The 27,116-nt window shown below is 46.7% G+C and overlaps 1 protein-coding gene across 4 annotated transcripts in view; it reads left to right on the top strand.

The window, feature by feature from the left end:
• Positions 1-4,702: 4,702 nt before the first annotated feature.
• Positions 4,703-27,116, top strand: part of PAK5 (p21 (RAC1) activated kinase 5) — a 245,399-nt gene continuing 222,985 nt past the window's right edge. For all 4 annotated transcript variants that reach the window (XM_068232530.1, XM_068232528.1, XM_068232529.1 and 1 more), the window contains exon 1: positions 4,703-4,895. In XM_068232530.1, the coding sequence (XP_068088631.1) occupies positions 4,757-4,895 (139 nt within the window). In that variant the 5' untranslated portion in view covers positions 4,703-4,756. The remainder of the gene's footprint in view (positions 4,896-27,116) is intronic.

Here is a 27,116-nt window from a genome sequence, read left to right as displayed (position 1 = left end):
GATTAGGGACTAGCACATAAATTTGCACTTAATTTGCATAATTTTGCATCTGATTTGGATTCAAGGCATGTATTTAGCCCCTGGGGGTCTGTACACGCCCCTTGATGGTTTATAAGCCAGTTGCAGCCTGTGAGCGCTGTCATCATTGTTTGTCTGTCTTGAAGAAATGTGTATACCATTTTATGATAAGTCGCACCAGGTAAGTTATGCTTTTAATGTTAGGTTAGTGGTTAGGTCTTCCCCGAGGGGGCATGTCAACGCCGGGGGGGAAGTCTAGTAGGAAATGATTTGTGCACACATTATTTGCTGAAGCTAACACCCTCCATTGCTGTACCTGTTTGAATGCATGCTGTGTAATATGGTCCATTGGAGCTCTGCACTTCTTTGCAGCTAAATCAACTCAGGTGCAGCCTTCTGTATTTGGAAGCGCTGCCTACACCCTCTTTTCTATGTAAAATGTTCTAAGTATACTTGTGGTAGCCTGCATCACAATCTGCATTCAAATTTTAGATTAGGGACTAGCACATAAATTTGCACTTAATTTGCATAATTTTGCATCTGATTTGGATTCAAGGCGTGTATTTAGCCCCTGGGGGTCTGTACACGCCCCTTGATGGTTTATAAGCCAGTTGCAGCCTGTGAGCACTGTCATTTTTGTTTGTCCATCTCTAACAACTACCTTACGAAGGCACATAATTACAAAACACAGACTGCAATGGGATGACCACCTGAGGAAAAGCAGCACACAAAAGCAAAGGCACACACCACAGTGGAAGATACCAGGCTGCAATTATTTCTCAAAAAAGGCGAAACCTAAACTGATGTTGAAAGGAAAGTGGTGACCTCTCTGGCACACAGCGTTGGGTCAATGTCCATCTGACCACGGATGCCTGGTCTGCAAAGTACGCTCAGGCCTGCCTGAAGACTAAGTCAGTCCCTACACACAGCATCTCTGCCTGCACGCCGTGTGACTGCCTGCCCCAAGACTGAGTTGGTCCCCACACAGCATCTCTGCCTGCAGGCCACTTGACTGCCTTCTCCACCACCACCAACAGGGTCCACCAGGACTCCAGGCGGATTCGTGAATTTTTAAGGCCGTGGCCGCTATAATAATTTTTATGCCTGCCTAATTTTTCTGGCTGCACTGCAGCTGCAAAAACAATACAAAAGGCATATACTTGTGTCAATTCCCCTTTGTGATCGTTACCTTGCCGCGGTGCAGGGGCTTGCGTATCACAATGAAGCAATGACCGACGGCTATATGAGTGTGTTGGGGTTGGGATGCACACCTGACCTAAGAAAATAGATAATGAGGTCGTTGCTTCATTGAGGACAGACCAAATTCGATCAGCTGTACACTCAGTCACTGTTGTTCTGTCATTCAGCTACCTCAGCCCGACCATATGGGCTTGAAAACCGTCATGGCCTGCACTCTCGCCATGGTGCATACCAGTCCAGCACGGCCATCACTACACAAACAGCTGTTTGTGGTGCGTTACACAGTGAGTTTGTTTCTGTGAGTGTGAAGCAGTATACTAATTACACTACCTGATTGATGTATACACATGCAAGAATAGTAATAGTGAAGCCATTATGACTCCCCGCCAGAGGTAGACATAGGCCGGGGCCCTTGCAGCCACACCAAAGTCAGGGCTGGACTATCCTTTAGGCTCTTTTCCATGTAGTTCTCTCTGTAACCCTCCCCTTCCTATGTGGCTATTTCTTCCTCTTTGTATCACGCTCACCTTTTGTCACTATCCGCAATCTGGCTCTCCCTCTGTCACCAACAGCCCCCTCCCATGGATGTCAGTCTTGTTCTCTCTCAGTATTCCCCATGTGGCTGTGTTTCCCTACCCGTGTCACTTCCTATTTGTGGCTGTCTGTCACACCTTTCCATGCAGGTGTCTTTGCCTCTGTGTCATTTTTCCCAATAGGGCTATCTATCACTCTGACTATAGAAGGGATTAGATCATGAGCTCCTCTGAGGACAGTGACATGGCTATGGACTCTGCAAAGTGCTGCAGAAGATGGCAGTGCTATATAAATACATAATAATAATATGATGGGGTATTAGACTATGACAATGGTAGGGATTAAATTGGGAGCTCATCTAAGCAACATTATTTTGATGCACCCATGATCTGTTATGACCATGGCCATGGGGCCCCTTCATTTATTCTGCACAGGGGCCCACTGTTGGCTTTGTCTGCCACATCTCCCCACACCTATAACAAGTGTGGCCACAAAAACATCTGCTGTGGAACAGAAGGCCCAGTATCGGAGGGAGGGTACAGAGACCATCATATCACCAACATGGTTCCACTAAGCACTGAGTAAAATGCACTTCACTATGTCTTAGGATGGGTTCACACTAGGAAGCAAACGCAGTGTATGCATAAACAACACAGTGAGTGCACCTACTCAGGTTGCGAGTGCATCTTGAGCGGATGTGCTGGAGTAGTTCACAATGGCCACTGCAGTGTTACCCATTCACTCACCTGTCCACCAATACTTTAGCCGATTCTCTTGTCGTCCGCTTCCTCTCCCACTCATCCCCTATTTGTTTGTAGACCAGTAAGCATAAGGCATTTTGTTGGTTTGTAAAAATTCTATGTGAATTCAGCCTAGCAACAGGAAGGAGTCTCACTGGTCCGCATGAACTAATGAGAATTTTCTCTGTTGCAGGAATATTTCTATTAGTTCTTTTGCAAACCAACAGGAGGCCCTATGCTTCTTAGTCACCGGCAGGCCCGGCCCTAGACTTTATGCCGCCTGAGGCAATCTTGAAAGAAATCGCCGCCCCCCCCTCAAGCTGTGGGTGTGGGGGGGGGCCGCCCGAGCTGGAGGGGATAGCGGGCAGAAAGGGGGTATTGGGCCTAGCGGCGGGGAGGGGGGTCGGACCCCCCTCCCTCGCTTGGGTCCCCCGTCCTCCGCTCCCCTCCTGCTTTAAAGAGTTACGTCGCTGGCTGCATTGTAAGAGGCAACGGGCGGGATCACTCACCTCTTTCTCGTTAAGCGTGCGCTCCACTGACGACACTTCCTGCGGCGTAGCAGGAAGTGACGTCAGTGGAACGCACGCTGGAACGAGGAAGAGGTGAGTGATCCCCGCCTGTTGCCTCTTACAATGCAGCCAGCGACGTAACTCTTTAAAGCAGGAGGGGAGCGGAGGACGGGGGACCCAGGCGAGGGAGGGGGGGTCCGACCCCCTCCCCGCCGCTAGGCCCAATACCCCCTTCCTGCCCGCTATCCCCTCCAGCTCGGGCGGCCCCCCCACACCCACGGGGTGGGTGCCGCCCCTCCACAAGTGCCGCCTGAGGCAAAGGTTTCACCCCGCCTCATGGGCGGGCCGGCCCTGGTCACCGGGACGAGTGGGGATGGCAGCCACCGCATTTCAACAGGACAGGTGAGCAATTTTTATGCTGTGGGTAACCTAGAAGTAATGGATACCATACGTTCCCATAGGCTTCCATTGCGTTTGATTTGCAGTATGCACGCAGTTCGGCTTAGGCCCCGTTCAGACTATGTGCGTTCCTAGCCGTTTTTACAGGAAGCATACGGGCAGACTTTGTGCATAGAAACGGCTACTAATGTTTTCTAATAGCCTCGTTCACATGTATGCGTATAAGATGCATACGTTTCTCATCCTCATTGATGCAAGCAGTTCTGTGCGCCATGCACAGAAACGGACGCAATGAAAGTCTATAGATGCGTATCAAAAACGCGTACTATTGCGTTTTTAGCGTACGTTTCCCTCTGCATTTCCCATAATTCTTTTCTTTTTCCTGTGTGACGTGTGTGTGCAAAACGCAATAGAAAACGCATTTGAAACACATGCGTTTTTCAACTTGCGTTTCTTTGAATTTCTATGCGTTCTATAAACGCTGACAGATGAACAGGGCCTTAGGGAAAAGGCTGCTAGTTGGGACTTTACATATGCGGTCCGGCGATTGTGTCATACATTTGCGTTCCATTTCACAGTGTTAGCGCATCCAATTAATAATATAACACAGGATGAATTCACTGTCCTTTTTTTTTGCATTTAATTGTGTTCCAGTAAGCGCAGCATTTTTCTCTATAGTGTGAATTGTAAGTGTTTTGAATTGTAATGTACATTGACAAATATAATTTTTTGGAAACTCTAATAAAAAAAAAAAAAACTGGAGAAGATCAAAGACACGGCAATCTTTTCCCTTCTCAGCTAATGACCACTAGGGTTGATCAATGAGATGCAAATATTTCCGAGTTTATGCAGGATTATGTACACTTTTATGCAAATATATGCAGTTTGAAAATGACACAATCCCAGTCCCACCCAGGTGTAATTTGATTGGTCCATTTTCCAGCTGCATATATTTGCATACAAATTGACATACTCCTGCATGAACTTGGAAATATTTGCATCTCATGAATCCTCCCTAATGACCACTATTATCAATTCGGTTATCTGAAAGGTGTTGCTATATTGCGGGAATAATGGCACTTTGTGGCAATATCCTAACTGCCAATTTTATAAACAGTCCCCTAAATGTTGACTGCAAGTCTCGACCTCATCCGTTTAATCGTGTTTATTTGTCTCCCATTAGTCTGCTAAGAGGGGATCGCCCCTTTAAGAATCTCTCCATAGAGTGCGTGAAGCATCAGTAGCATCAGTAGCAACAGCAGCTCCCTCTCTCCTCCCCTGTCTGCGCACAGTGCGCGTGCCCGCGCTGCGCGCCCCCAGCTTCCCCCCTCTCTCTCTCCTTTTCCCCGTTGTGGGATGGCCGTCGGTCGGGAGCGAGCAGCCTGGGCCGGCACATGCCCGGACCCCGGGGATCAGCGGGAAGATGGCGCAGAGAGCAGAGTGAGCGGACGGGCCAGCGGCCGGCGGGATGCCACGGATTTCATGACGGCAGCGGGTAAGTGGCTCAGCCCCTGCAGCATCAGCATCAGCATCCTCCTCAGCCTGGACCACAGCATCCTCCCCCAACCTGCATCCCTGCACTTCTCCCCTGCACAGCATCCGTCTCAGGCTTTTAAATAGCATTTCTTTTGTTCTCCCCTCCTGCTTACCCTGCCGTTGCCATTTCTGTGATAAATATAAAGCCATTTCTGCCTCTCCCCCCCTCTCTGCCATTAGCATTCATTCATTTCATGTGCTTTGTTGCATTAGCATCCTTGAAAGATTCACCCTTCTACCCTGCAGCCATCCCCTGCACAGTGAGATATTTAAGTCAGATCTAGTCAGATTTCTTCCTCCTCTTATAAGCAATGTACTACTTGTTTTATTTGGCAAGGCTGCCCGAATGTGACCTGTTTGTGTGAACTTGTGTCCATCACATGCGTTGCTTGTCTTGTCTGTGTTACCAATTTCAATGGTGGGTGTTTCGTGGACAGCAGGCCTCCTTTTACTGGACAGTCCCACCGTGGGTCACCTTGTTAAGACCTGTTCTTTTAAAGGCCACCCAAGGCTGTCACATTTGGAATTTTGAGACTGATCTTAATGCTCTTATACTAGAGCTAGGCATCCTGGTAAATGGGATGGTTGGATTGTATTACGTCACGTGTACATGCAAAAACTAAATAGTCTACTCAAATGTTGTTTCTTTATTCATCTTGTCTCACTTTTGTAGTGGAAATGTGCGTTATGAGGCTTGGTGAAGAATCTGAATGTAATTTGATCTCTTCTGAGCAGAAAGCGGGTGAAATAGGGTGCTGGCTTACTTTTTATATAACAAAATAATACAAAAAGTTCAATCAAAGCAGAAAATCAATACACATGCCAGAGGCTAAAGATCAACAGGAGCACTTGACTTCACTTATTCCTGAAGCTCTTTCAAAGCGTCTCAGGTCTATGAGAATGGGCTCTGTAGATATTAAGTTTGTATCCATCAGGTCCATTATGACTTTACATTTATCCCCTAGCTTGTGATTGGATCAATTGTTTATCATTCAAATACTGGGGAGCAGCATAGAAGACCCAGCACTGTGTGTACTGAGGCATGCTGGTAGCAATCACAAATTCTGGATAAAACGAATGCCCATACAATATGGTACATGTAAAGGTCCAGACACAGTATTAAAGGGAAACTGTTGCCCGGGTGTCTTGTTGAGCTCTTTGGCAGCAGTAGTGTCTGAATCCCACCAGAAACAAGCATGCAGCTAGTCTTGACAGATTTCGGTCTGAAACATCTTAACTGCATGTTGACAGAGGATCAGCAGGACTGCAAGGCAACTGGAATTGTTGAAAGGGTTACTTAAAGGGAACCTAAACTGAGAGGGATATGGATTTTTCCTTTTAAACAATACCAGTTGCCTGGCAGCCCTGCTGATCTCTTTAGCTGTAGTAGTGGCTGAATCACACCCCTGAAACAAGCATGCAGCTAATCCAGTCTGACTTCAGTCAGAGCACCTGATCTGCATGCTTGTTCAGGGGCTGTGGCTGAAAGTATTACAGACACAGGATCAGCAGGAGAGTCAGGCTACTGGTATTAATTTAAAAGGAAAAATCAATATCCTTCTCAGTTTAGGTTCCCTTTAAAGTGACTCCGAGCTCATCTAAAAAATAAAAGTTGTACTCACCAGGGGCTTTCTGCGATTAAAGCGCGCATGCGCAGTACTTTCACGCCGGCCGCCGTGATGACGCGAGGCGGCCGGCGTGTGACGTAATCCGCGTCATATGCGGAAGAAGCAGCCCGACACTCGGGAGAGTGTCGCCCGGGCTGCGGCCTGTCAGCCATTCCGGAGCGGGGAGAAGGAGAGGAGCCAGGACGCCGGCGTGGGACCTCCCGACCAGCACTGGGCTGGAGAAAGCCCCTGGTGAGTACAACTTTTATTTTTTAGATGAGCTCGGAGTCCCTTTAAAGAGACTCTGTAACAAAAAATTCCCCCTCTGGGAGATACTTACCTCCTGAGGGGAAAGCCTCAGGGTCCCAATGAGGCTTTCTCGTTCTCTGTAGCTTCGGGGGAATCCAGCTCTGGCTCTCCCAAAAGTTGCTCGACAAACCCTGACAACTACTGCGCAGGCGTGGTGATATTTACCTACCGCGGTCCTGCGCAGGCACAGTAGTGGCTCTTCGTTCGGGCTAGGGGGAAATAGCTGAGCTCGATTGTATACGCTCTACTGCGCAGGCACAAAGGACTAGCACCTGTGCAGTAGGGTTTGGCTATTTCCGCGTTAACCCGTACAGAGAGCAGCTAGTGCGCCTGCGCAGGACCGCGGTAGGTAAATATTTACCTCGCCACTGTTTGGGGGGTCACAGTGCTGGATTGCCGGGATGGAGGAGGATGGGGGAAGCCTCGTTAGGCTCCAGAGGCTTCCCCCTCCCGAGGTAAGTATCCCCCAGAGGGTTTTTTTTTTCTACAGGTTTTCTTTAAAGCGAATCTTAAGTAAAAAAAAAATGAATTTTACTCACCTGGGGCGTCCAATAGCCCCCTGCAGCTGTCCGGTTTCCTCGCCGTGTCCCTCCGATCCTCCTGTCCCCGCCGGCAGCCACTTCCGGTTTCGCCGTCAAGACCCGACAGGCTGGGAACGCGAGTGATTGTTCGCGTTCCCAGCCACAATATTGCCCCCTATGCTGCTATAGCATATAGCAGCATAGGGGGCGCTAATGTGGCTGGGAACGCAAAGAATCACTCGCGTTCCCAGCCTGTCGGCTCCTGACGGCAAAACCAGAAGTGACTGCCAGCGGGGCCAGGAGGATCGGAGGGACCCGGCGAGGGCACCGGACAGCTGCAGGGGGCTATTGGAAGCCCCAGGTGAGTAAAACTCATTTTATTTTTTACTTAAGGTTCGCTTTAAGTCTGAAAAAAAGCAGGTTAACTTACCTGGGGCTTCTTGTAGCCCCCTGAAGTCATTCTGTGCCTGCGCTGTCCTTCTATGTCCCTCTTCCCAGCAGCGGCGACCTCCTTCAAAGCTGGCTGGTCGTGACTGGTCGCAGGCTGCTGTGCATGCGCAGCCCCAAAACTGCGCACATCCTGATCCTGCTCCCATTGCCGGGAGTGTTCAGGTCATGCCCATTAGGCGATTTTACCATACTGCGCATGCGCAGAATGCTGCCGTGCATGGAATGCGATATGGAGGAGGCGCGTGGTCGACCATCTTTGAATAGGTCACCGCTGCTGGCTGGAGCATCATGAAGGGCACAGGATGACTGCAGGGGGCTACAAGAAGCCCCAGGTAAGTTAAACTGCTTTTTTCCAGACTTAAAGAGAACCGGAGGTGGGAATTACTAATACTATTGGGGCACAGAGGCTGGTTGCGCACACTAAGACCAGCCTCTGTTGCCCCATCGTGTGCCTCCATGTCCCCCCTGCTCGCCGCTATAGACCCCGCAGTGCTGGCGACACGCAGCGTGTCGCCAGCACAATGTTTACCTTAGCGCTGTCTGTCAGCGCCGCTCCCCCGCCTCCTCCGCATCGGCGCACCCGCCCGTGTCCCTTCCCTCCCTCTGATAGGAGGGAAGTGACGCGGGCGGGTAGCGGCGATGCGGAGGAGGCGGGGGAGCGGCGCTGACTGACAGCGCTTAGGTAAACATTGTGCTGGCGACGCGCTGCTTGTCGCCAGCACTGCGGGGTCTATAGCGGTGAGCAGGGGGGACATGGAGGCACACGATGGGGCAACAGAGGCTGGTCTTAGTGTGCGCAACCAGCCTCTGTGCCCCAATAGTATTAGTAATTCCCACCTCGGGTTCTCTTTAAAGGACAACTAAAGTGAGAGTAATATGGAGGCTGGATCACACCAGAAACAAGCATGCAGCTAATCTTGTCAGATCTGACAGTAATGTCAGAAACACCTGATCTGTTGCATGCTTGTTCAGGGGCTATGGCTAATAGTATTAGAGGCAGAGGATCAGCAGCACAGCCAGGCAACTGGTATTGCTTGAAAGGAAATAAATATGGTAGTCTCCATAGCCCTCTAATTTCATATGTCCTTTAAGTTTTCATTTACAATTAAATAAATATGTCAGCCTCCATATCCCTCTTTCTTCAGGTTCCCTTTAAGTCCATAGGACTAGTATCTAAGTGCAGTCAAAGGACACACGAGGTGACATGATGAGATACACATGGGTATGTACAGTGCCTAGCACACAAAAAACTATGCTGTGTTCCTTTTTTTCCATTCTCTGCCTGAAAGAGTTAAACATCAGGTATGTAAGTGACAGTTTCTGCCCGCATCGGGACTGGGTCAGACTATAGCATAACCCTCACTGATAATTAATTACAGCCATAAAACATTTTCCTGTCAGTAAATGGCTTCTTAGAGCAGGAAAGAGATACAAAGGGGTCAATAATTCATAGATTTGAGCTCTGGCATACTTCAATGAAGGTGTCATTGAGCAGAGACAATGAAACAGTAAAAACTTAAAAACTAGATTTAAATCTTAAATAAAACTGCGGGGTATCTAAAAAAGTAATTTTTAGGAGAAGGAGGATGGATACAATTGTTTTTCTCATTAGTTTATTTTCACCTCGGATGTCCTATAAAGTTGTCTCTTTGCAGTGCAATAATTTATTGGTGTTTACTATTTACCATCACCTTTTAGACAAAAAAAATTCCAAGGCTTGCCAAATATTGCAACCCCAATTATAGTTCTCAGTATTGCTCATTACTCAGAGGGGGCACTGGCGTACCAATAGGCCCTGCAGCCCTGTGCCTGCGGGGGGGCCAGGCCCCCCCTGGGGCCCGCACGGGGCCGTTTTGTGGGAGCTGGAGGGGTGGCAGCATGAGGGGAAAGCCTTGGCCACAGTCGGTGGGGAGAGGGGAAGTTCATGTCCTCCTGTAAGCCCTATAGTTACTTCTCCAAAAGCAACAACATGCCATAACGAGAAAGGCAAAAAGGAACTCCTATAGTGGGCATCACTTTTAATACCTCTTCTTTAACAGAAACTCAAGAGTTTAATAAAAACAGCACTTCCTTAGAGGATTATATGTGCAAATATGGGTCCTAATATCTACCATAATCTTTCACAAGTAAATAAACTTGACATGTCCGTGTCATTTCCTGTCTACCGGCAACAGGATGTGCCCCATTCATTTCCTTGTAAAAGTTTGTGTTGGATATTAGGATCTATGTGGTATATGTCAATTTGAGTGAATGTATTATTTTGTAGTACTTTTTACTTGATATTATTGATTTTTAAGACAATACTGAAACTCTTGAAAGGACGACAAAAAACCACAGAGATACTGGGAGCCCGATATCGTATAATACCGTTGATGTGCAGAGGAAATTGTATATAACGTTCAAAAATACTCACAAAGGTGGGTTTCAGGAGATGCAACCACTTGTATGAGCATGTGGAGAGGTACCCTCCCCACTCGGCCTTTGCAAGAAAATGTATGGTCGCTGCTCCTGGAAAAATCGTGTCTTTTGCCTCTCAGCCTGGGAGGTCAAAGGACTAAGTATACTCCTCACAGAGGATTACTTAAATACAATAGGAGAATGTAGGAGGCGCCCAAGGGGGAGTAATTTATTATAGAGGTAAGGGTATCCTACCTTAAAGTTGTCACACTCAAGGATGCAATTTCTCGATAAGATTATAATGTTTTTATTGTGCACATTAGACAACGCGTTTCACAGTTACAAATCACTTCATCAGGTCAAGTTCAAGTGCTGTGGTGTATGATAGCAAAATCAGCCCTGAGCGCCTGCACAATAAAAACATTATAATCTTTTTGAGAAGTTGCATCCTTGAGTGTGATAACTTTAAGGTAGGATACCCTTACCTCTATAATAAATTACTCTCCCTTGGGCGAGACAATACTGTATGGGAGGGCTGGTGCACACCGAGCGGGCTTTTCGGCGTTTTTGCAGCCGATTGCAGCTGCGGATACGCTTGGTCAATGTATCTCAATGGGGTGGTTCACACCAGAGCGGGAGGCGTTTTGCTGAAACGCATACTTCCGGGGTGAGGCATTTTTTGGATTGCGGAGGCGTTTTTGCCTCCAATGTAAAGTATAGGAAAAACGCAAACCACTCTGAAAAACGGCAGTTCAGAGCGGTTTTGCAGGCATTTTTGTTACAGAAGCTGTTCAGTAACAGCTTTACTGTAACGATATATGAAATCTACTACACCAAAAACGCTTCGCAAAATGCTAGGTAAAACGCTACAGAAAAATAAGTAAAAGCGTTTCAAAATCTGCTAGCATTTTGCGGATCTGCTAGCGGGTTTTGGTGTGCACCAGGCCTGAATCTGTTCTACTAATAATCTCCATCGCATGCTGCTGCTTTTTGGAGAGGTATCTGTAAGCCTGACAGGGGTCCATATACCTAGTCTGATTAATATGTGATGTTTAGTAGTTACAGAAACGGACAAACTGATTAGAGCAGCAAAGAACGTTACTTAAGTTCAGGTTCACTTTAAAGGATTCCTGAGGTGAGAGAGGTATATGGAGGTTGCCATATTTATTTCCTTCGTGAACAATGCCAGTTGCCTGGCAGCCCTGTTAATCTTCTGGCATATGATATGTAGTGTCTGAGTCAAAGCCCTGGAAGAAGCATATGGCTAATCAGAGTACCTGATCTGCATATGCTTCTTTAGGGTCTACGGCTAAAAGTATTTTGGCGGCCACTAATGATCCATTTTTTTTTGTCTAATTTTATCAAATCTATGTAGTAGAAGGGTAATCTGAGTGAATATATTGAGTATTGTCAGCAACTGGTCTTATTAAAAAGGAAATAAATATGGCAGCCTCCATATCACTCTCACTTCAGGTTCCCTGTAAAGCAAAACTGAAAGGTCTTAAAAAAATAAGAGTTTCCCTTACCCGGGGCTTCTGCCAGCCCCCTGCAGCCGACCTGTGCAGATGCAAGATTACATCAACCTCACATGCGCAGTGAAAATGCTCATATACGAACACTTCCTTCAGCTGTGCATGCACGGTTCAAATCTCGCGCCTGCACGGTTCTGCATCGTTTGTCACCGTTGGGGGGAACTTCCAGAATGATATTGAATGGAGGGCTCAGATATTCACAGGGAAACGGGTGGACCCTGAACACAGTAAGCAGTATCTGGACCCTCGGGAGGAGGTAATCTAGAGCTTCATTAAATTCTAGTTTGTCTGATTCAGAGATACTTCAGATTTCGGGTACTTGAAGTGACATGTAACCAGATGAGATAAACATGTATGTACAGTCCCAATCCTACTTAGAAGTAGAGTGTGTTCCTTTTTTCTCTTTTCTCGCTGTAAGGGTTAGGAATACAGGACTCTAAATAACAGTTTCTTTGCAGTGTAACTGCAGTTAGACTGTAGAGGGACTCCCACTGATAACTAATTAGAGGCTGTAAAACTGCTTGCAGCTGAGAAGGACACATCTGAGTGCAGGGGACAGATAGCAAGTTCAATCATTTCAAGATCTGTCAGTATGGGACTGACTGACTCAGGAACATGAGGGTATTTAAAATATTTAAAGAGACACTGAAGCGAAAAAAAAAATGATGATATTATGATTTGTATGTGTAGCACAGCTAAGAAATAAAACATTAAGATCAGATACATCAGTGTAATTGTTTCCAGTACAGGAAGAGTTGAGAAACTCCAGTTGTTATCTCTATGCAAAAAAGCTATTATGGCCCGTACTCACGGGCTGCAGAAGTGGCCTGTCGCCAGCACACGTGAGCGTGCTAGCGACAGGCCGGCGACAGCTTCTCTCCAGGTCCCTCCGCGTACACACGCGGAAGAGGGACCAGCGGCGAGACGGAAGCTGACGCCGACGTTTCTCCTCCCCTAGCCGGAAGCTTCATTCACCTCTATGGAGGTTGCTGTCGCTAGTCCGCGTACTCACGCGGACTAGCGACAGTTGCGGCGGAGGTGCGGCGGCGACTGTTGCCATGCGATTGAAACTTTCAATCGCATGGCGACAAGAGCGGCGGGCGACAGTTCGGGGTGCGCGCGCGTGCGACGGCCCATACTCACGGGCGACCTGTCGCCGCAACACGCGCGCGCCGCGTGTTGAGGCGACAAAAGTCCCTCGTGAGTATGGGCCATAATGGCCCGTACTCACGGGCTGCAGAAGTGGCCTGTCGCCAGCACACGTGAGCGTGCTAGCGACAGGCCGGCGACAGCTTCTCTCCAGGTCCCTCCGCGTACACACGCGGAAGAGGGACCAGCGGCGAGACGGAAGCTGTCGCCGACGTTCCTCCTCCCCCCGCCGGAAGCTTCATTCACCTCTATGGAGGTTGCTGTCGCTAGTCCGCGTACTCACGCGGACTAGCAACAGTTGCGGCGGAGGTGCGGCGGCGACTGTTGCCATGCGATTGAAACTTTCAATCGCATGGCGACAAGAGCGGCGGGCGACAGTTCGGGGTGCGCGCGTGTGCGACGGCCCATACTCACGGGCGACCTGTCGCCGCAACACGCGCACGCCGCGTGTTGAGGCGACAAAAGTCCCTCGTGAGTATGGGCCATTAAGCTCTCCAACTAACTTAGTAGTGGAGAGGGCTGTTATCTGACTTTTATTATCTCAACTGTAATTGAACTGTTTACTTTTCCTCTGCTAGAGGAGAGTTCATTACTTCACAGACTGCTCTGAAAGACTCATTTTGAAAGCTTAGTGTTGTGTAATCTGCACATAGTAGAGAATGATGCAATGTTAGAAAAAACACTATATACCTGAAAATAAAAGTATGCGCATATTTTCTTTGCTGCTAATCTTCTAGTAATTATTCATAGTACACAACCAATTCATTATATCATATTTTTTTTTCGCTTCAGTGTCTCTTTAAAGCACACCTGAAGTGAAAGGGATATGGAGGCTGGCACATTTATTTCTGTTTAAACAATGCAAATTGCTTGGCTGTTCTGCTGATCCTCTGCCTCTAAAACTTTTAGCCATAGACCCTGACCAACCATCAGGGCCGGGCCGAGGCATAGGCTGGAGAGGCTCCAGCCTCAGGGCGCAGTGTAGATGAGGGCGCAAAATTCATTCAGCTGTCATTCCTAATTGTGTATGAAGCAGAAAGAAATAAGAAAAGAGGATACATAGCAGTGACTGCAAGCCAGATAACTAGATATTAAGGTGTTGGGAAGGTTGTGGGCCCTGTGGCCCTCTTAGTCTAATAGCAATCAGTGTGTGACAGCTGGGGTGGGAGGGATGGAGGGGCGCACTTTGGTGTCTCAGCCTTGAGTGCTGGAGGACCTTGTCCCTGCTCTGCCAAGCATGCAGATCAGATGCTCTGACTCAGAGCCGGGACAAGGTCCTCCAGCACCCAAGGCTGAGACACCAAAGTGCGCCCCTCCATCCCTCCACCCCAGCCGTCACACACTGATTGCTATTAGACTAAGAGGCACCCCAGGGCCCTCAACACCTTAATCTCTAGTTATCTGGCTTGTAGTCACTTCCATGTATCTCCTTTTCTTATTTATTTCTGCTTCAAACACAATTAGGAATGACAGCTGAATGAATTGTGCGTCCCCTCCTACACTGCGCCCTGATGCTGGAGCCTCTCCAGCCTATGCCTCGGCCCGGCCCTGCTGTGACTGAAGTCTGACCAGATTAGCCACATGCTTCTTTCAGGCGTGTGATTTAGACCAGGGGCGTTGCTAGGCCCAAAGATCAGTGGCACGTGCCCTGGATCTATTCTGGGGTGCCCCAGATGTCCTTCAGGCAGAGTCAGGCAGCGGGCCGCTGTACTCATCTCCAGATTCTGCAGACATCTCTTCTGGGATTCTACCCTTACTGTCTGAGAAGGAATCAGAAGCTAGAGCTCCTAGCTTCTCATTCTCGGATGCTAGGGGGAGAATTGCCAGCTACGGAGGATCTACTAGACTTGGAGAGTGGCTGGAGGAGATGAGTAGGTTCTCCAGCTGTACTACTGTGCTGTTAAAGAGAACCTAAAGTCAAGTAAAAAAAATGAGATTAACTTGCATTAATATCGCATACAGGCTGGGAACGCGAACAATCACTCGCGTTCCCATTGCTGTCGGCCGGTGACGGCCAAACCGGAAATGTTCGCCGGCAGGTCCTGGACCATCGGAGCGGGGCTGCAAGGGCACCGATCGGCTGCAGGGGGCTGAGGGAAGCCCCAGGTGAGTTAATCTCATTTTTTTTACTTGACTTTAGGTTCACTTTAAGTTCATGTACATTTAGCTCCACCCATAACTACAGCCACATTCTTCGTGGTCACACCCAATTTTTCAGCTGGAGTGCCCAAAAATGCCCCCGGATCTCTTAGGATCTTAGCAACGCCCCTGATTTAGACATTACTGATGCCAGAAAGATCAGCAGGATACCAAGCAACTGGTAAGGTCCATTCCCGAGGCAAGATTTTCCAAATGTTGCTTTTGCAGCGAACAGTCATTTTCACAATATTTCGCAACATCGTTTAATGAAAATTATTTAAACAAATTTAACCATGACAGTCTACCTGCAACAATTGTTAGTTTTGAACGCCCGTCATGACAGATCACGTTGCGAGTGATCGCAACCGCTAAAGACAATGGACTTTAATGGAAAATTAGAACGATTGTTCATAGTGTTCATTCATTTTCCATTTCCGCGATTCTGTCAGATGGATCCAGGATCAATCGTTCATCAGTGGAGATCCCCAATCTATCTTGTCCTGGGTACTTACTATTATTTATTTTATGTATTTATTGTATTTATAAAGCGCCAACATATTACGCAGCGCTGTACATTAGTATAGGTTACAGACAATATTTATGGGTGACATACAGCAATAAGACAATAGATGAATACTAGAGATGGCTCGAACCTCAGATTTTCGGTTCGCAAACCTCGAACGTGAACTTCTGCAAAAGTTTGCGAACCTGCGAACTTTGAGAAACCGCAATAGACTTCAATAGGCAGGCGAATTTTCAAAACTAAAAACACTACTTCTGGCCACAAAAGCGATGAAAAAGATGTTTCAAGGGGTCTAACAAATGGAGGGGCGCATGGTGGAGTGGGATTCAAGCCAAAAGTCCCAGGGAAAATTATGTATTTGACGCAGAGCAGAGTTATAATCCCTAAAAGGCAGAAATCACATTGCATTCCTAAATTGGAGGTCAAAAGTGCTTGAAAACATCTTGCGTGTGTATACATGGATCAGGGAGAGTAATTAGTGTACTGCTCCACACTGACAGACCAAACTCATTGTGTAACGCACTGCTGTTCGTGTAGTGATGGCCGTGCTGGACTGGTGCGCACCATGGCCAGAGTGCAGGCGATGGCGATTTTCAAGCCCATATGGTCGGGCTGAGGTAGCTCAATGACAGAACAACAGTGACTGAGTGTCCAGCTGATCAAATTTGGTCTGTCCACAATGAAGCAACGACTTTATTATCTTGGGTCAGGTGTATCCCCCAACACACTCATATAGCCGGTCATTGCGATACGCAAGCCCCATCACCGTGGCAAGGTAATGAACACGAAGGGGAATGGGCACATGTACATGCCTTTTGTTTTGTTGTTGCAGCCACAGTGCAGCCAGAAAAATTAGGCAGGCATGTACACGCACCAGAAAAATTATTATAGCGGCCGCTGCTAGCTAAATATTCAGGAATCCACCTGGAGTCCTGGACCCTGTTGCTGGTGGAGGACAAGGCAGTCAAGCGGCCTGCAGGCAGAGATGCTGTGTGGGGACCAACTTAGTCTTGGGGCAGGCAGTCACACGGTGTGCAGGCAGAGATGCTGTGTGTGGGGACTGACTTACTCTTCGGGCAGGCCTGACCGTGCTTTGCGGACCAGGAATTGGTCAGATGGAACCTTGACCCAACGCTGTGTGCCAGAGATGTCACCATTTGCCTTTCAACATCACGGTACAGTTCAGGTATCTCCTTTTTTGAGAAATAATTGCGGCCTGGTATTTTCCACTGCGGTGTGTGGCTTTGCTTTTGTGTGCTGCTTTTTCTCAGGTAGTCATCCCATTGTAGTTTGTGCTTTTTCATCTTGTGCCTTCGTAAGGTAGCTGTCCCTACGCAGGTCTTGGTCTTTCCACGGCTTAAATTTCGGTGGCAGAGAGCACAGATAGCATTGTTCTCATCTGAGGCAGACACACACAAAGAATTTCCACACCGCAGAGCCCTGGGATGATGTCACTTGGTGGTGGCTGCCGACAGAGTGTTAAGTAAGGTGCCAGAATCAGAGCAGGAGGAGGAAGATAGGTCACGCTTCCGTGTGGAAGTTGAGGAAGATGAGGTGACTTGTGTTAAATAGTCAACTACGTCCTGACAATATTGGGGGTTGATGTCACGTGCCTTCTTCTGAACACTGTACTTTGGTTGAGGGCCACACCAAATTACGGCAGTACGACCTCGAACAGAACTGCTGGGTGGCCTGCCTCTGCCTGTTGTTTTGTCCATATTGGGGGGGATGAAGTGAAAGGTACAGTGATGTGAAAAACTATTTGCCCCCTTCCTGATTTCTTATTCTTTTGCATGTTTGTCACACTTAAATGTTTCTGCTCATCAAAAACCGTTAACTATTAGTCAAAGATAACATAATTGAACACAAAATGCAGTTTTAAATGATGGGTTTTATTATTTAGTGAGAAAAAAAACTCAAAACCTACATGGCCCTGTGTGAAAAAGAAATTGCCCCCTGAACCTAATAACTGGTTGGGCCACCCTTAGCAGCAGTAACTGCAATCAAGTGTTTGCTATAACTTGCAACGAGTCTTTTACAGCGCTCTGGAGGAATTTTTGCCCACTCATCTTTGCAGAATTGTTGTAATTCAGCTTTATTTGAGGGTTTTCTAGCGTGAACCGCCTTTTTTAAGGTCATGCCACAACATCTCAATAGGATTCAGGTCAGGACCTTCATTTTGTTTTTCTTCAGCCATTCAGAGGTGGATTTGCTGGTGTGTTTTGGGTCATTGTCCTGCTGCAGCACCCAAGATTGCTTCAGCTTGAGTTGATGAACAGATGGCCGGACATTCTCCTCCAGGATATTTTGGTAGGCAGTAGAATTCATGGTTCCATCTAACACAGCAAGCCTACCAGGTCCTGAAGCAGCAAAACAACCCCAGACCATCACACTACCACCACCACCATATTTTACTGTTTGTATGATGTTGTTTTGATGAAATGCTGGGTTACTTCTACGCCAGATGTAACGGGGCACGCACTTTCCAAAAAGTTCAACTTTTGTCTCGTCGGTCCACAAGGTATTTTCCCAAAAGTCTTGGCAATCATTGAGATGTTTTTTAGCAAAATTGAGATGAGCCGTAAAGATACTCTGAAGCGAGAATAAATCTCGCTTCAGAGCTCATATTCAGCAGGGGCATGTGTGCCCCTGCTAAAACGCCGCTATCCCGCGGCTAAACGGGGGTCCCTTCACCCCCAAATCCCCCCTTGCAAAATCCACGACCAACTTGGTCGTGGATTTTGCTCCTCCTGGAGGCAGAGTTAACGGCCGCAGCCCTGCCTCCAGTTGCGTCTGTCAGCGGCGCATCGGAGATACGCGTCTGATAGACGCGCGTGAGGCAGGGCTGCGGCGGTTAGCCCTGCCTCAAACAGGAAGTAATCCCCTGCTGCACGGAGGGGATTTGGGGGGTCAGGGACCCCCGTTTAGCCGCGGGATAGCTGCGTTTTAGCAGGGGCAAACATGCCCCTGCTATCTATGAGGTCTGAAGCGAGATTTATTCTCGCTTCAGACTCTCTTTAATGTTATTTTTGCTTAAAAGTGGTTTGCGCCTTGGATATCTGCCATGCAGGCCGTTTTTGCCCAGTCTCTTTCTTATGGTGGAGTTGTGAACACTGACCTTAATTGAGGCAAGTGAGGCCTGCAGTTCTTTAGATGTTGTCCTGGGGTCTTTTGTGGCCTCTCGGATGAGTTTTCTCTGCGCTCTTGGGGTAATTTTGGTCGGCCGGCCACTCCTGGGAAGGTTCATTACTGTTCCATGTTTTTGCCATTTGTGGATAATGGCTCTCACTGTGGATCGCTGGAGTCCCAAAGCTTTAGAAATGGCTTTATAACCTTTACCAGACTGATAGATCTCAATTACTTTTGTTCTCATTTGTTCCTGAATTTCTTTGGATCTTGGCATGATGTCTAGCTTTTGAGGTGCTTTTGGTCTACTTCTCTGTGTCAGATAGCTCCTATTTAAGTGATTTCTTGATTGAAACAGGTGTGGCAGTAATCAGGCCTGGGGGTGACTACAGAAATTGAACTCAGGTGTGATAAACCACAGTTAAGTTATTTTTTAACAAGGGGGGCAATCACTTTTTCACACAGGGCCAAGTAGATTTGGAGTTTTTTTCTCTCACTAAATAATAAAAACCATCATTTAAATCTGCATTTTGTGTTCAATTATGTTATCTTTGACTAATAGTTAACGGTTTTTGATGAGCAGAAACATTTAAGTGTGACAAACATGCAAAAGAATAAGAAATCAGGAAAGGGGCAAATAGTTTTTTCACATCACTGTATGCACTGACTCGACTAATACAATGCGCAGTCACACAGGTGCAGTGAAAGGTATGCAGTGATTGCTATATAAAACAGCGTGTGGTCACACAGATGCAGTGAAATGCATGCAGTGACTGGTATATAAAACAGCGTGCGGTCACATAGGTGCAGTGAAATGTATGCAGAGACTGCTATATAAAACAGTGTGCGGTCACAGAGGTGCAGTGAAAAGGGATGCACTGAATGTGCTGGGCCTGGCACACTATAGCAATTAGCTAGAACCAGCTGCGACAGACAGGGCTGTATATGTCAGTGGGCCACACAAAAAAAAAAAACACATCTCAAGAACATTAGCTCTCAAAAGAGCTGTTTTGGTGGTGCTTTTCATCAACAAATATCAGCAAGGAGCAAGCTAACAGATCTCCTAACTATCGCTTTCCTTATCTCTCCAATGTCTCTTCATTCTCTCACTAATACAGCAGCACAAGCGTGAGAAAATGGCCGACGCTGCTGCCTTATATAAGGGGTGGGGGCTCCAGGAGGGGGTGCAGCCTGATTGGCTGCCATGTGTCTGCTGACTGTGATGTAGAGGGTCAAAGTTTAGCTCAATACTGTAGTATAGGGGGCGGGCCAAACTCGCATTAAGTTCGCGATTCGATGCGAACGCGAACCCGCATTGTTCGCGTGAGCAAGTTCGCATGAACAGTTCGGGCCATCTCTAATAAATACATGCAAACCAGATCATGCAGCACAGTATGTGTACAAGGTAATGCTTAGTCAGTCACTGGATGGACGCATGGAGATTAGGCAAGTTGAGTTCACTCAGATCCATAGGATGAGTGTACGGAAATGGAAATGGAGGTGCGTGATTAGGTAGGAGACACAAGGAGGAGGACTCTGCCCGAAGGCTTACAATCTAGGAGGAGAGATGGGGCATGAAAGGTAGGGGACCAGAGTTCAGCTGCGGGTTTAGAGCCCCAGTGAGGGGGGTAGGCCAGAGTAAAAAAGTGAGTACTTACTGGGGACTTAGCTGCATTGTTCAAACAGAAATAAATATGGCAGCCTCCATATGCCTTTCACTTTAGATGTATTTTACAGTAAACCCAAGACTTTATGAACCTAAGCAGTTATACTTACCTGGGGCTTCCTCCAGCCTCCTGTATGCTGTGGGCTCCCTCGCCGCCCACCTGGGCTGCTTCATTCCTCTGCAATCAGCTCCGGTAATTTCCCCAGATGTGGTCAGTCATGCTCTACTGCAGTGGTCCCCAACCTTTTTAAGCCCGGGCCCACTATCCCGACCAAACTTTTCTCTGCCCCCCCCCCCCCCCCCCCGGGGGTGCGTGGTTAGTGGCGGTGGCAGCCCCCCTCTTTTCCCTGATTTTGAGTGTAGTATATAGGTAAGTAGGTATTGCCCCCAGTATAGGTAGCTAACACAGTTGCCCCTGTATAAGGACTATAGTTGCCTCAGTATAGTTAGTTAGGTAGTATAGTTACCCCAATATAGTTAGTATAGTTACCCCAGTATTGCAAGTACAGTTACCACAGTATAGCAAGTACAGTTAGCCCAGTGTAGCAAGTACAGTTATCCCAGAATAGCAAGTAAAGTTACCCCAGTATAGCTAGTACAGTTAGCCCAGTATAGCAAGTACAGTTACCCCAGTATAGCTAGTACAGTTAGCCCAGTGTAGCAAGTACAGTTACCCCAGTATAGCAAGTACAGTTACCCCAGTGTAGCAAGTACAGTTACCCCAGTGTAGCAAGTACAGTTACCCCAGTGTAGCAAGTACAGTTAGCCCAGTGTAGCAAGTACAGTGGAAGGAGGCGGGGTAGCGGCTTCCTGTAGTGGCGATACGCATCACCATTACCATGGGAACTGCTGTCCCGGCTCCCTTGGCTCCTTACAGCAGCCGTGCAGGAAGCGCTGCTGTAATACGACATGCTGTAAAGAGGAGAGCCACAGCTGGAGGAATATAAGGAAGGAAGCGGCCGCCCGCTCATAAAGTAACAGGAGTGGTGGCCGCGGGGGGGGGGGGGGGGGGGGAGGTAGAAGCCGCGGCCCCCCAGAAATCTGCCCAAGGACCCCCAGGGGGCCGCGGCCCCCAGGTTGGGGACCCATGCTCTACTGCACATGCCCGTGATCGAGCTCCCGTATCTGGGAGAGTCTTAGCAAATTACGCATGCGCAGAATCCTTCCGGCCACGGGAGCCCGATCAGGTTGGTGTGTGCGGCTGGGACTGCTCATGCACGGTAGAACATGACTGATGGCATCCGGGGAAATTACTGGAGAAGACTGATAAAAATAGAGTGGCCCAGGAGGATGACAAGAGAGCCCACGGCCTGCAGGGAGCTGGAGGAAGCCCCAGGTAAGTATACATGCTTAGGTTTATAAAGTCTCAAATACAACATAAGACTATGGGATACTGGAAAAATCCTACATACGATGAGGACTATAGCTACAATTATTTATCTCATAAGTTTAGTTTCACTTCAGGTTTGCTCGAAGTAAAATCTTGCTGATCCCCTGAATGACTATGAATATTCAGGTCATTCCACCCCAATTGCAGGACCATTGGTAGGGTTGTTGCTGCCACAGAGCTACATCACTCATGGTAACTGTTGGATGTTGATACCTTGCTTTCTGAGAGGTGTATCAGAGAGTAATTAGGAGTTGGCTGAGCACAGGTGTGGGTGGATAACATTGGCAGAGAGATACACAGTGACAACATTGAATCCCAGTGATTGATGCCAGTGAGTAGGTCTGCTGGCACTGTTAATAGAAGAAGCAGAATTGCTGCAGCTAACTCCTGCTGCTGTCCCAGAAATTGCAGCCATATTGATATTTTTCATCAACTTTGCGAGAAAAATACAACAAATAACACTTGTGGATGTGTAAAGGGAGAAAAGTATTGTTTATGTATTTATATGTATATATTTGTTTTATTATTATTTTCTTTGCTCAAAGTTTCTCTTTAACATACTTTAGCGTAAATGACCACTGTCGCAAAAAAATCTTAAAACTTAAAATACATGTAAACATTTACAAATAAGAAGTATGTTTCTTCCAGAGTAAAATGAGCCATAAATTACTTTTCTCCTATGTTGCTGTCACTTACAGTAAGTAGTAGTAATCTGACATTACCAACAGATTTTGGACTAGCCCATCTTCTTATGGTGGGTTCTCAGGGTTTTCTTTATTTTTAAAAGCACTTAGTGAATGGCAGTTGCTCTGTCCAATTGCCAAAATAGTGTGCAGTGAGCAGAGAGGCTGGCCAGCATCTTTGTATAAATCCTTTTCAGGGAATTTCTACAATTCACTGTAAGTGACAGCAACATAGGAGAAAAGTAATTTAGGGCTCATTTTACTCTGGAAGAAATGCACTTCTTATTTGTATGTGTTTTAAATTTTAAGATTTTCGCGACAGTTCCTCTTTAAAGCCGGTTTCACACTGCAAACTGGCGGCAGTGATGCAGTGCGTCGCTCCTGTCGCACCTCATCGCACCGTCAGAGACAGGCAGGCCTTCAGGGAACGCCGCGTTAGTATGCAGTGTTCTCTGTCTGGCCACCAGCCAAGCAGGAAGTGACGCACGCTTGCTTCGTGGTATGCGGCGCAGCGTACCGCAACGTGGGAAGTATGAACTTCCCCATAGTGGCACTTTGGCTCTGATCAATAATACCAATTTCTTTGTAAAATGGAAGCATAGTACCGCCACTGTTTACTTAAGGCAGGTTTCACAGTCGAAACCAGCGTTTTAGTTGCAGTCACTTCCTGTGGCGGAAATACGTATGACAAGGAAGTGTCCTGAAAAAACTTGCTCCCGCACATGGGCGCCGCAACACAAACGCCAAACAGTTTAAAAACCATGCGTTGCTATAGAGTCACATGTCTTCCAGTCGCCGCACTTCACAGCACATGCTGGCCTCTAAAGCGTGGAGGCACAAGTGTTGCCCGCATGTCATATTGAGGACTTCTTGCGCATTGCTTCGCACAGCACCAAGTATGAAATCCCCTATAGACTTGTATTGTTTTAGCGTTACCCTGCTGCATAACAGGGTAACACTACGCGCTAGTGTGAAAGGGGCCAAAAGGAAGCCCAAAACGGAGTGAAAAAGTTGTCTTTTACTTACCTGGGGGCTTCTTGGTCCTTCGGTGTGTCCTCCCAGTCCCCTCTGCTATCTGACTAAAGTTTCAACACACTAGTGGCATGTTTTCAAGTGTGTTATTCAAACACTACTGAAATCCAAAAGTTCAGCAGGACAATCAGTTGGTTAAAATTGTTTAAAGCGGAATGAAACCCAGCATTTCTTTGTTGTTTAATAGATTATTTACAGCATAGTATATACAACCAACATTTTTTTTTTTACTAAAACAGCATTCAAAGGGTTAAATACAGGGCTTAGAAGCTCCCTGTCAGGAAAGCTGGATTCATCTGAACTAGAGATAATGTTATCTATTTAATTGTATCAAGTGAGGAATGTAAATAAACACTCCTCTGACACTGCAGACTCTCCTGAAGACAGTCAGACAATCAGAAAGTATTTCTGCTTATGTTAGAACATGAATAAAGCAGTTATGAATAAAATGCAAAGGCAGCTCTCAAAACAGTGTAATTTGGGAACGTATAATTTCTAAATGAATAATAATACTTATGCACAAAAGCAAATATGATAACCGTATGGCATATAAAAAGTTGGAAAACGTGTTTTTATTGAATATTATGTCAGAGTTTTATACTGCTTTAAACTTAAGAACCACAATCGCGGAAAAAGATGTAATTGTGGGTAAAAAAGTAGTCAGTTTAAATCTGACAGAACTGACAGGTTTTGGGCCAGTCCATCTCCTCATGGGGGATTCTCAGGGTTTTATTTGTTTTTAACAAAATTTCCTGAACAGCCTGTCGGTTCTGTCAGATATTAACTGCCTACTTTTTTCGCGATAGGGGTCCTTTAAAAGGACATGCATATGTGGAAATAATCCCAGCCTCCTTGTTCCTCTTACTAAAAATCCCCCAATTCTTAAAATGCCCACACTCTGTACTCAGTGTTTATACACGTTATTTGCACTTGAATGATGGGTTAATTTGCAATGCACAAGCATTGGGGGGCAATATCAAAACATACTAAGGACTGTTTACATTAAAGAGAATCAGAGATGAGCTAACCTAAAGATTTTATTTCAGACTGTCTGATTTATAACTGTGAGCTTGAGCTAACAACACTTTTGTACATGATAGTCACTTTGGTGCCACTTAATTCTAGTTCAGTAAAGATTGCCATATTTTTAAGGGAAATGTGTATGATTACAACTTTATAGATCACCAGATAGGCTGAAGTGGAGCAGAGCGAAAGACTGGTGACACCCAGTTCACCGAGTACGAGAGGAATCGCAGCTGGGAGACTGGGAGAGCTGGGCTTATCCTGCTCCTGCACAAGTTTCCGGTGACGTTAAATGCTATTCCCTCTCCAGGCCGCCATGGAAGGTAGGGAATGAAATAATTTGGCTTCCAGCAATTGCTGGAGACCGAATTATAGTGTTATATAAGTAACTTTAGTTCAGTCTGACGGCGCTGAAGTTACTCACTGTGCCTCGCTATAGCCGTAATTCCTATTACAGCCTATGGTGGCGCCGGCTGCCCCCAAATCTCCTGCGCTGGAATGGAAGTGTTCGTAGTTCACTATAGTTCATGGGAAAGATTATGGTTAGACATAGTTCATGGGGGAGGTTAGGATATGGTTAATGGGGGAGATTACGCTTAGACATGGCTTATGGGGTAGTTAGGATTAAAGTCTTATAATAGGAAAAGAGAAGATTTTGGCAATACAGGCAATACAATTTGATTACTGCAGTAACAGACATGGGTTGGCAAGTGAATTAAAAGGAACCCGAGGGTAGAGTGATATGGAGGCTGCCATATCTTTTTAAACAATGCCCATTGTCTGGCTGTTCTGTTGATCCTGTGTCTCTAATACTTTTATGCTGGGCATACACGGTACGTTTTGTACCGTGTAATCGTGCCGCTGATGGCTCGATTGATAATTTCCGACGTGTCCGATACCCCCACCGGATCGATTCCGCGCTCGACACCGGCGGGCAGGACAAAAGAATAAACGAGCGGAAGATAAGAAGCCGCCCGCGGGGACGAGCAGGAATCGATCCGGGAGCCCGTGGGGACGAGCGGGGACGTGCCGGAATTGAGCCAGCGGCTCGATTACACAGTACAAAACGTACCGTGGATGCTTAGCATTAGCCATAGACCCTGAACAGATCAGGCGCTCTGACTCAAGCCTGACTGGATTAGCTGCACGCTTGTTTCAGGGTTGTGACCCAGACACTACTGATGCCAGAATGATCAAATGGACAGCCAGGCAACTGTTATTGTTTAAAAAAGGAAAATAAATATGTTGGCCTCCATATCACTCTCACTTTAGGTTGACTGTATTGTGGATATTCATAACCCCTGTACAATAACAATTACAATTTGGAGTACTGCTTCTTTTCTTATGAACTTTAAAAAAAGAAAAATTAAATGTGGGGTCTTCTGTAGTACACATGTCCAATATTTGTTGTTTGGGGTTAGGATTGGGCATAGGTCATGGGGGAGGTTAGGGTTAGACTGAGTGAAGAAGATTAGGGCAAATAAGTAATCCGAGGCAGTAGATTCTGCTGGGAGTCAACCGGGAAAATCGATAAATGTGTGGCCACCTTAAGTTTTATCAACTATTGCAGTTAATCATTGAATATTAAGTATCCCTTACTTTAGAAACAACAAGAAGTTTTAAATCAGGATGATACCATTTATTGGCTAACTAAAAATGAATAAAAATAAGCAAGCTTTCGGCCTTGCAGCCTTCATCTGGCTTATATCCTGTTAGTTTGCAAACTGGTGGTACAGACAGCTTTATACATGCAACATCAAAAGGGAAAACGGATATTTTTTCAAGCATAAATACATGTCATTAAGATGCCTTAATTCACACAGACCATCGACATGGGGTTAGAGGTTGTTAGCTAAGATAAGGATCCTTGTTTACTCCCTGCTCTCACAGACCTGGGATTAGGATTGACCCAGAGGTATCGTAAATTCTTAGTTCACAAGTTCAACTATAATGGCTGAGAAAGTTCAAATATCATCAGACTCATACCAATATAGAAAGTTGTTGTCCTTATTCAAACCGTTCTGCACAGCTTTGAACCAATTTATAAATTTTGTTTCGGCTATTAATCGATCATTTGACGCTTTGAAGCCACCCTCCAGGGCAGTGACACGAAGATCATCCATGCTGTGTCCATTAGACCGAAAGTGTGTAGCAACTGGGAGTCCAGATTTGGTATCATTAATAGTGTGCCTGTGTCCATTCATACGTTTGCGCAGAGTTTGTCCAGTTTCTCCCACGTACATAGCATTGGGGCATTTAGCACACATGATCAGATATACCAGATTGGTGGAACCACAGGAAAATGTACCTTGTACTCTGTACTCCTGTTGTGAACCTGGTATCGTTACCCTGTCAGTGGAGTAAATGTGTCTGCAGGTCCCACATATTTTTTGTCGGCAGGGTGATGTTCCGTTTTGTTGAGGCCTATTCAAAGAACTCCTGACAATCATCTGTTTTAGATTGTGTGGTTGCGGATATGACAAGAGTGGAGGTTTAGGGAATATCGTTCTCAGTCTGTGATCCTTGTGCATAGTCCCCAACCGTCCCGTTTTCGTCGGGACTGGCACGATTTGGGAGGGCTCTCCCGCTATCCCGCTATGACCCCCCAGTGTCCCGGCTGGCTGGGGGGTCAG

The sequence above is a fragment of the Hyperolius riggenbachi genome, chromosome 4 (genome assembly GCF_040937935.1).
Source record: "Hyperolius riggenbachi isolate aHypRig1 chromosome 4, aHypRig1.pri, whole genome shotgun sequence".
Lineage (NCBI taxonomy): Eukaryota > Metazoa > Chordata > Amphibia > Anura > Hyperoliidae > Hyperolius > Hyperolius riggenbachi.
Note: the sequence above shows the minus strand (reverse complement) of the source record. Positions and strands in the feature narration are given on the sequence as shown.